This window comes from Pelodiscus sinensis, chromosome 1, assembly GCF_052426305.1.
Source record: "Pelodiscus sinensis isolate ZL-2025 chromosome 1, ASM5242630v1, whole genome shotgun sequence".
Classification (NCBI taxonomy): domain Eukaryota; kingdom Metazoa; phylum Chordata; order Testudines; family Trionychidae; genus Pelodiscus; species Pelodiscus sinensis.
In genome coordinates this window covers 357,227,915-357,238,629 of record NC_143052.1, presented here as the reverse complement: position 1 = coordinate 357,238,629, position 10,715 = coordinate 357,227,915, and the positions used below count along the sequence as shown (strand labels likewise).

Genomic DNA, 10,715 nt, shown 5'->3' with positions numbered 1-10,715 from the left:
AAAGCAAACCGCTAGGACATGGCTTCGGGATCCCTACCTCACCACAGCCACTCTCCTGGCGCCCAGTGAAAGAAAACGGGCGGATGTCCAGGTTTGTCCTGTCCCCCTAACACACACCAGGGCCAGGGAACATGTCCCTGCGCCAGCCCCAGATTCAATGAGGGGTGTGCATTTCGGGCTGGGACTCATGCCGCACCCCAGCTGAGCCCAGATCCAGGGCTGAGGTAGGGGCATGTTGCCTGGTCCAGCCTATGTCGGGACTTGCGAACATTTACCTCTTCTGCTGGCCAGCAGGGTGGAGAGCCGTATACCACTGAGCTCCTTCTGCAGCTGCCCCCAGAGGTCTCTCTGCAGTGTCGCTGTTCCCTGAACTCGCTGGCCCCAGGGGTGAGTCTGCAGCATGGCATCCCTCCTCTCTGCGCTCCTTCCTTGCCCTGTGGCTGAAAACCATGGGATTGTAGGCACTTCCCATTTTTCTACCACAACCGAACCCCAACTTATTATTATTATATATTATTATTATAGATTATAACTTCGGTTTAGGTCAGGGTATGAGCAAGCATATCAAATAGAGTGGTCCTAGAGCTTATGATTTATAGACTTATAGAATCATAGAACTGTAGAACTGGAAGGGTCCTCGAGATGTCATCGAGTCCAATTCCCTGCCTTTACGGCATCCCCAAACACCTTCTTGATCATCCCTGACAGGTGTCTGTCTAACCTGCTCTTAAATATCCCCAGTGATGGAGATTCCACAACCTCCCCAGGCAACTTATACCAGTGTTTAACCACCCCTGACAGATAGGAATATTCAACCTAAACCTCCCTTGCTGCAATTTTAGTCCATTGCTTCTCCTATCCTCAGAGGCCAATGAGAACAATTTTTCTCCCCCCTCGTTGTAACATCCTTTAGATACTCGCCTTTGGCTGGTGAAGCGAAAGTTTAGGTCCTAATAAATCTTTTAGGTTATGTCTACACTAGCCCCCTAGTTTGAACTAGGGAGGCTAATGAGGGTGACCAAAATTGCAAATGAAGCACGGGATTTAAATATTTTGGAAACTGACTGGCCCGGAATAACTGCCTGCATCTACATGCAACCCCTTAACCTCATTCCACGAGGAGTTACAGCTAATTCGAGTTAGGAGTTTACTTCGAACTCCTGTTTCACGAGGAGTAATGGTAGTTCGGACTAGGTAGTTCGGACTAGGAATCCTAGTCTGAACGACCTAGTCCGTGCCGCATGTAGCCGCATGGCATGGAGTCCGCACTAGCGGACATTTAAAAATGGCGGCACCCGGCTTTATTCAAATGAAGCCCGGGAAATTCAAATCCCGGGCTTCATTTGCAACTCCGGTTGCCTACATTACCACCCTAGTTCGAACTAGGGTGGTAGTGTAGACATACCCTCACTGCTTACCCCTTTCTCCAGATCATTTATGAATAAGTTGAAAAGGATTGGTCCCAGGACTGACCCTTGAGGGAAAACACTAGTTACCCCTCTCCATTCTGAAAATTTACCATTTATTCCTACCCTTTGTTTCCTGTCTTTTAACCAGTTCTCAATCCAAGAAAAGACCTTCCCTCTTATCCCATGGCCATGTAATGTACACAAGAGCCTTTGGTGAGGGACCTTTTCAAAGGCTTTCTGAAAATCTAAGTATACTATATCTACTGGACCCCCTGGTCTGCATGTTTGTTAACCCCTTAAAAGTACTCTAATAGATTAGTAAGACATGATTTCCCTTTACGGAAACCATGTTGACTTTTGTCCATCAAATTATGTTCTTCTGCGTGCCTCACAATTTTATTCTTTACCATTGTTTCGACTAATTTGCCCAGTTCTGAAGTTAGACTTACCGGTCTGTAATTCCCAGGATCACCTCTAGAGCCCTTTTTAAATATTAGTGCCACGTTGGCTACCTTCTAGTCATTAGGTATGGAAGCAGATTTAAAGGATAGGTTACAAACCACAGATAATATTTCAGCAATTTCCCATTTGAGTTCTTTTAGAACCCTTGGATGAATGCCATCCGTTCCCGGAGATTTGTTAACATTACATTTTTCTGTTTGTTCCAAAACCTCCTCTAATGACACTTCAATCCAGGACAGGTCCTCAGATTCATCACCCGCAAAGGATGGTGCAGATTTGGAAATCTCCCTAACATCCTCAGCCGTGAAGATTGAAGCAAAGAAATTATTTAGTTTATCCACAATGGCTTTATCATCCTTGACTGCTCCTTTTTTATCTCGATCGTCTAGGGGACCCACAGGTTTTTTAGCAGGCTTCCTGCTTCTAATGTATTTAAAAAACATTTTGTTATTTCTTTTTGAGTTTTTGGAGAGCTGTTCCTCAAAATCTTTTTTTGCTTTTCTTATTACATTTGTACACTTGATTTGACAGCGTTTATGTTCCTTTCTATTTATCTCACTATGATTGGGCTTCCACTTCTTAAAAGATACCTTTTTGTCCCTCACTGCTTCTTTTACATGGTGGTTAAGCCACGGTGACTCTTTTTAGGTCTCTTGCTATGTTTTTTAATTTGGGGTAGACATTTAAGTTGGGCTTCTATTATGGTGTCTTTAAAAAGTTTCCATGCAGCTTGCAGGGATTTGGCTCTAGTCACTGTGCCTTTTAATTTCCATTTAACTAACCTCCTCATTTTTGTGTAATTCTCCTTTTTGAAATTAAATGCCAGAGTGCTGGACTGCTGAGGTGTTTTTCCCACCACAGGAATGTTAAATGTTATTATATTATGGTCACTATTCCCAAGCGGTCCTGTAACGGTTATCTCCTGGACCTGATCCTGCGCTCCACTCAGGACTAAATCGAGAATTGCCTCTCCCCTTGTGGGTTCCTGTCCCAGCAGCTCCAAGAAGCAGTCATTAAAGCCATTCAGAAATGTTATCACTGCTTATCTTCCTGAGGTGACGTATCCAGTCAATATGGGGATAATTAAAGTTCCCCATTATTATAGAGTTCTTTATTTTGGTAGCCTCTCTAATCTCCCTCAGCATTTCAATGTCAGTATTGCTGTCCTGGTCAGGTGGTCGGTAATATATCCCTACTACTAATTTCTTATTATTGGAGCATGGAATTACTATCCATAATGATTCTGTTGAACATGTTGATTCATTTAATATTTTTATTTCATTTGATTCTACATTATCTTTCTCATACAGTGCCACTCCGCCACCCACCCGGCCTGCTTTATCCTTCCAATATATTTTATATCCCGGTATGATTGTGTCCCACAGATTTTCCTCATTCCACCAGGTTTCAGTGATGCCTATTATGTCAATCTCCTCCTTTAATATGAGGTACTCCAGTTCACCCATCTTACTAGTCAGACTCCTAGCATTTGTGTAGAAGCACTTTAAAAATTTGCCACTGCTTATTTGTCTGCCCTTCCCTGATGCACTGGATTCCTTTATATGTGGTTGTTTGTCTGCACTGGCCCATGGTATGTCCTCTCCCCTCCTCTCTTTGGGTATGTCTACACTACCGCCCTAGTTCGAACTAGGGTGGTTAATATAGGCAACCGAAGTTGCAAATGAAGCCCGGGATTTGAATTTCCCGGGCTTCATTTGCATCTTGCCGGGCGCCGCCATTTTTAAATCCCCCTGTTCATTGGCTGGGGGTGTTGGTCTTCCCAAAGATACATCCCGGAACCAGGTTACTGCCAAACTCTCTGGCATTCCAGCCTTGGCCACTTCTCGGGATGTGAAAGTGAGAAGAGCTACCGTCCTCATCAGGTCTTGTCTTTACACAGTCACACGCCGGCAAGGACACACCCAGCCACTGCTACGTGAATGTTTCCGCTTAGGGATCCAACCTAGAGAGCCTCCAGCCATTCCACCCACCCCTAGCACACCAGAGCCCCACTGTTTTGCCCTGGCAAGAAACCAGACAAGTGTAAGTTTATTGTCCAGGCTGTCCCTCCCTCAATGTGGAGGGGAGAAAGCTCCAGATGCTGTTTTGCCTTGGCAAGAAGCCAGATGAGTGTAAGTTTAGTGTCCATGCTCTCCCTCCCTTAATGTGGAGAGGAGAAAGCTCCAACTGCCGTTCTTGAGCAACCCAATGCGTAAAACAATGGGGATTAATGAGCTGGTATCCCTGAAGAGAGAGATCCTGATGAGTTCTCCCAAACATCCCTCGTTATGCAGTGGAGTCACAAAATGAAACAGGGCACTGCTTCAGGATCCCTAGTGCACCAGAGCCACTCTCCTGGTGCCATGTGAAAGGAAACGGGAGGGTGTGCAGGTTTGTCCTCTCCCCCTAACATGCCAATGCCGGGGGAACCTGTCCCTGTGCCACCCCCCGCTTCAATTAGGTTTGTGGAGTGGGGGCTGAGGAGCATTCCATTTCTTCATCTGGGCCCAGATCCAGGGCTGGGGTTGGGGCGTTTTGCCCGGCTAAGCCTATACTGGGGTAGGGAGCACTGGGCCACTGCGCTACTTCTGCAGCTGCCCCAAGGGGTCTCCCTTCAGAGTCACTGTTCTCTGCACTTTCTGTCCACTGGTTAGCCTGCAGTATGGTGTCCTTCCTTTCTGGCCCCTCCTTTGTGGCATGGTTTAAGGAAGGGTTTGAACAAGCTACATACCGAATACAGTGGCCTTAGCTCTTGCAATTTATACACTCATCGAATCACAGAACACTAGAACCAGAAGCGACCTTAAGATGTCATCAAGTCCAGTCCCCAGCCCTCACGGCAGAACCAAAAACCTTCTAGATCATCTTGATTATCCCTGACAGGTGTTTATCCAACCTGCTTTTCAATATCTCCAGCTATGGAGACTCCACAACCTCCCAAGGCAATTTATTCCAGTGTTTAACCATCCTTACAGGTAGGACGTTTTCCTAATGCCCAACCTAAATCTCCCTTGTTGCAATTTAAGTCCATTGTTTCTTGTCCTGTCCTTAGAGGCCAAGGAGAACAATTTTTTCTCCCTCCTCCTTGTAAAACCTTTTTACATACTTCTCCAATTTCTCCACATCTTTCTTAAAAGGTGGTGCTCAGAACTGAACACAATACTCCAGCTGAGGTCTAATCAGTGCAGGGTAGAGCAAAAGAATGACTTCTCGTGTCTTGCTCACAAAACTCCTTTTAATGCATCCCAGAGTCATGTTTGCTTTTTTGCAACCGTGTCGCGCTGTTGACTCATATGTAGGTTGTGGGCCACTGTGACCCCTAGATCTCTTTCCCTATAATTTCCTGGTCAGTTCCACCCAAGCTGCCTTCCACTTTCACATCCACTTTCAAATTGTCCACCAGTCCCTTCCTGTTTGTTAAAATCAAATCTAGATCAGCTTCCCCCCAGCAGCTTTCTCTGCCTTCTGACATAAACATTTTCTTCCATTCAGTCCAAGAACTTATTGGATAGTCTGTGCCCTGCGGTGTTAGTTTCACAAGAGATCTATGGATAGTTCTAGTCCCCCAACACCACCAAATCCTGCACTTCGGCTGGTTTTGTGAATTGGTTAAAAAAAACCTTGTGAACTTCTTTTGCCTGGGCAGCTGGTCTTTAGTAGACCCCTACTAGAACCTTTGTTCTTTACCTCTTTTAATCTAACTCATTACTCCTACTCTCACTCCTCCTTAGGAGAAGTTTGTGAACAAACAGACAAACAGATGTACAGACAGACACACATAGGTATGTCAATTCATTATCTGGACCTTTTGTGGTTCTGAATCAGTTTTGTTATTCTTGACCTAACCGGTGTCATATACATGTTAACTTTAAATGAATGTGAACTTAGAAACATAGGAAAGTCCCTTTGCCAATCTGCCTTAACATATTATATACTTTATGTACTTCATCATACTTTATTTATTTATTTATTATTTTAATTTATTAGCATATTTTATTTATTTATTTATTTTAGCTCAATGTCATCTAGTTACGTGAAAGCTCCAGATCATCTGTTTGCAAACTTTGCAGTCCTTCATTTTACAGCCAAACTACTTTAAAAACTTATTACAACTTATGTATCAAAAAAACCCATAAGGAAACAAGAAATCGATAAGAAAAGTTCTCTGTAGGCCAGCTAGCAGGCTAAAGCTGTTGACTATGACAAGAATCACTCAGTGATGATGGCCTTGTTCGGTTTATTCCCTATGATGAGCATGAAACTGGCCCCTTGGAGAAGGCAGAATCCTGTGCTAAAAGAACATTTTGTCTTACTCAGTGTGGCCATTCTGGTGTTACTCCCTCTAGCCCAGATGGGTGTGTCCTGCTCCCCATGAACAGTTCTGACCCCAGTTCCCTCCCAGAGCTGAGATAGAAACCAGGAGTGTGATGGGTTGGATCACAGACATCCCCTTGAGATCATCCCCCCGATGTGCTGATCACACCACTGATCCTGCCTACCTGCTCTTTGGGGTGCTCCACCAACCCATCTCGCTTACCAGATGCTCTGGTGTCCCTAAGCAAAGGCACAGAGTTGGGGTAACAACCTGCCCCCCACAGAGTGACACGGGTGCTGATAATACTACAGGGACTTATCAGAAAGCTCATAAAGAGGTTTGTCACCTTTATCAATGAAAGAGAGATACGCACAGCTGTCAACCCCCACTTCCCTGGGTAACAATTATTTACGCTGAGTTTGGTCAGAAACAAAAGTGGTTTTATTCAATATATACAATAAGACTTAGATGGTTGCAAATGAAGACAGAACAAAGTAAGTTACTAAGCACAGATAAAACAAAACTCACTGACTAACCCTAATCCACAAAGAGAAGTTGTTACCAATCGTGTTCCTCACCCCAGTCCTTATCACAGATTCAGTTTTTCACAAGCACAGAGCTGGTATTTGTCAGTGACCTGTGCCCAGCAAAGCTCCTTCTCCCTCACTATTGTTCTTCCTCTTTCTTGGTGTTGTCATGTATCCTCGTAGGGCGGGATCGTCCCGATGGGGTCCTGACAGGTCCTCTGCCCTATTAATGGTGATACACTTTCAACTGCATGTGTGTGTGTGCGCGCCACTGTCTAGCGTGTTATCCATGTGCAATTGGTTGACGTGACACTCCCAAGAGAGCCCCAGAGACCACAAATCAGAGAAAGATTGAAATCGCTCGATCAGATTTATTGCCAGACGACACACACTAATAGCTGTCAGGGAACAGCCTTTCCTGGGCAGCTGGGAAGCTCCCTGCTGACCAGCATCCTTCCCAGATAGGCTCACACAGATCTGGGTGCTGTCGTCAGTCAGGTGGGGTCATCCTGATGGGTTCTTCAGTGTCTCTATTTTCCGCTGCATGCGTGTGAATTCTGGTGTAACGTGTTAACCTTGGGCAATTAGTCAACACAACAAACCCCAAGAGCGCCTCCTGAGACCACAAATCAGATAAGTATTGAAAGCACCCAGCCAGGTTTATTGCCATGAGACATTCAATAATAGTTGTCAGCGAACATACTTCACCTGCGCCATTACACCATGACAATTGACTAACACCCCACTAAGCACTCTGGATTCCAATGCCCCCTTATGGTCAGTCGATGACATTTCTTTGAGGTTCGCTTTTATACATAGGTACAAACAAGTTCCACATCACTCCTGACATATCATGTTGCCATCCTCGGTTACCTAGTTACAGCCCCTTAGCTCACAGAATGGGGGGTTCCATTATTATTCATCAACTCTCCATTTAGCCCTGAACTTGGGTCGGTGTATATGGTATTTCTGGGAGGCAGTTGATACCAAGATGTTTCTTAATGAGGTGTTCTGTTATGACCGCTCTGGAATGTGTTTACCGCCTGTGTATAGCACCTCTTAGGTATGAGTATTTTTGTATATCATCCCTGACACAAAACTGGGAGGTCAGGAAAGAATTCAAATATATCTTTCACTGTCCAGTAAGAGATTCAGGAAAACTGGCTCTGAGTTATGTTACCAGCAGCTCTACATGGATCTTGCTCTGAAAGCCAGAGCATCAGGAAGGAATTTAGTTCACCTTATGAATAAACAGCTGGAGAAGACTGTCCCAGATTTGTTTGGTCCTGGCCCCATAGATGATGGGGTGTAGCATGGGGGGAACCAGGAGGTATATGTTTGCAGTGAGAATATGGAAATGCAGGGCCACCTTCTGGCCAAACCGGTGTGTGAGGAAGGAGAAGAGAGCTGGAATGTAAGAAGATAAAATGACACAGAGGTGGGAGCCACAGGTCCCAAAAGCTTTCAGCCGAGCACCCTTTCTGGAGAGGGTGAAGATGGCCCTGAGGATCTGGACATAGGACACACTGATAAAAAATGCATCCAGACCAATCACAAAGAATGCCACAGAGAGGCTGTAGTAACTACTGATCTGGGTGTTAGCGCAGGCCAGCTTCACCACAGCCATGTGTTCGCAGTACGAGTGGGAGATGATGTTGGTTCTGCAATATGGCCATTGTCTTGCCAGCAAGGGATAGGGCAGTATGAGTATGATGCCACGCAGCAACACAACCAGACCAGTCTTGGCCACCATGGAGTTTGTCAGGATGGTGGAATGTCTTAGGGGATCACAGATGGCCACGTAGCGATCAAACGCCATGGCCACGAAGATCCCAGACTCCATCACTGAAATGCAGTTAATGAAGTACATTTGGGTGAGGCAGGCACTGAAATTGATTTCCCTGGAACTGAACCAGAAGATGCTCAATGTTTTGATCATGATGGATGTGGGCAGGACCAAGTCATTGCTGGCCAGCATGCAGAGGAAATAGTACATGGGCCCATGGAGGCTGGGGTCCATCTTCACTATGAACAGGATGGTGATGTTCCCCAAGATGGCTATGATGTACATGGTGCAGAAGGGGATGGAGATCCAGACATGGGCTGTCTCCAGGCCAGGAATGCCCTGCAGGATGAAGGTGGAGGGGTTGGTGAAGTCGGTTGAGTTGGAATCTGCCATGGAGCAGGGGAAAATCTACCGAGGAAGAACTCTGTCTCCTGCACATAACACGTATTCCTGTGGTGTCCTATGTATGCCCAGAATCTTGGGGGATGGTCTCAGACTGAATACCTGGATGGAAAGACAAGTTGAACATGAGATCCTTCATGAACTACTGAACAGTAATATATAGGAAGAGAAGAATGGCCAGATTGGGGTAGACCAAAGGTCCATCTAGCCCAGTGTCCTGTCTGCCAACAGTGGCCCATACCAGATGCCCCATAGGGTGTGAACACAACAGATAATCCTCACGCGATCCCTCCGCTGTCACTCATTCCCAGACAAACAGAGGCTAGGGACACCAATCCTACCCATCCTGGCTAATAGATATTAGCCAATAGCTACTGGATGCTGTTCTTATTGTTGAAACAGTTTAGTTGTTCTTCACACACCAAAAACTGTCACTTCCATTAGTCAGAGACACTACTGACGGCAATTCCCATATTTTGTGGTGCTCCATGCGTCAGTAACTCCTAGCCGGCATGAGAACGGAACACTAAAGGCACCAGCTGGAAACATGAGTGTGGGTACTCGTTAGCTATCATTGTTCCTTATAAAATGAAACTCAGTCTCCAGATTCCATTGTGTGGGGCGTTTCACCTGATTGCTCAAAATCTGAGGGTGGAGGGAAAAACCCAGCTTTGCTAGACGTGTGCTGGAGGAAACATTCTAAGTAGAACACACCTCAGGGAAAGCCCTTGGCATCACTGATAGCAGCTTGATGGAAACACCTGCATTTACACTGCAGTGGCCAAAAAAATGCAACTTTTGTATACCTAATGGATGTGCTGGCGTATAACTGGCTCTGGACACGTGCTTAGTTTTAGCTACCCAGTGTCTGTGAACAATGTAGCAAATCAAAAAGGGGGATTTTGAAACAGGATGTGAGAAAGCGGGAGGCTGTCAAATGCAGACAGACTGAAAGGTCTGGCACTGGTTAGTTTAGAGATGAGACAAAGACTGGGCAGATGATAAAGGAAACCCAAATAAAGAATGGAACTCATTACATTCCGACGGGCAAACACGGAACCGCTCCCGACCCACGTCATCGTCAGACACTTAGGGTACGTCTAGACTACAGGCTTCTGTCGACAGAAGTTTTGTCGACAGATACTGTCGACAAAACTTCTGTCGACAAAGAGCGTCTAGACTACATTGAGTTCTGTCGACAAAGCAAGCTGCTTTGTCGACATGGTAGTGTAGATGCAAAGGACAGTTTACATGCAATAACACCTTCTGTCGACAGAAACTCTGTCGACAGAATGCGTTATGCCTCGTAAAATGAGGTTTACCAGCGTCGACAAAACTGCTGAGTTCTGTCGACGTTATGTCGACAGAACTCAGCGGTAGTGTGGATGCAGGTATAGTTTTGTCGACAAAAGTGGACTTTTGTCGACAAAACCCTGTAGTCTAGACACACCCTTAGTGCTTCCAAAAAGCTCATTTCTCAAAACTGAAGCAAATTATCAGGAAAATGGATTGGAAGCAAATATCCAGACCAAAAAATGGGGATTAAAATTGTTAGTTGTTGAAAAGGTTATCAGGTGACATAAATGCCACTTTTCCACCCTTCAGAGCATGGCTCACTTTGCTAAAATTCAGTTCACTTGGAAAACAAATGCAACAAAGAGGAGGAAAAGAAAGTAATAGAGAGCAAATAGAAACAAGGAAAATAGATCGAAAGAAAAAACAATTTGTGAAAAAACATAGTGGTGAAAATTGATACGAGTTTTAAAGATGTTAGGAAAAAATTCACACTTGGAAGGGCTGTGAGTCTCCAAAAG

The 10,715-nt window shown here is 45.2% G+C and overlaps 1 protein-coding gene across 1 annotated transcript; it reads right to left on the bottom strand.

Annotated features, from left to right (window-relative positions):
- Nucleotides 1-6,894: 6,894 nt before the first annotated feature.
- Nucleotides 6,895-9,003, bottom strand: LOC142827683 (olfactory receptor 52M1-like). Its single transcript, XM_075923175.2, has one exon. The coding sequence runs from the start codon at nucleotides 8,890-8,892 to the stop codon at nucleotides 7,945-7,947; it is 948 nt and encodes a 315-aa protein (XP_075779290.2). The 5' UTR covers nucleotides 8,893-9,003; the 3' UTR covers nucleotides 6,895-7,944.
- Between the last annotated feature and the right edge of the window lie 1,712 nt (nucleotides 9,004-10,715).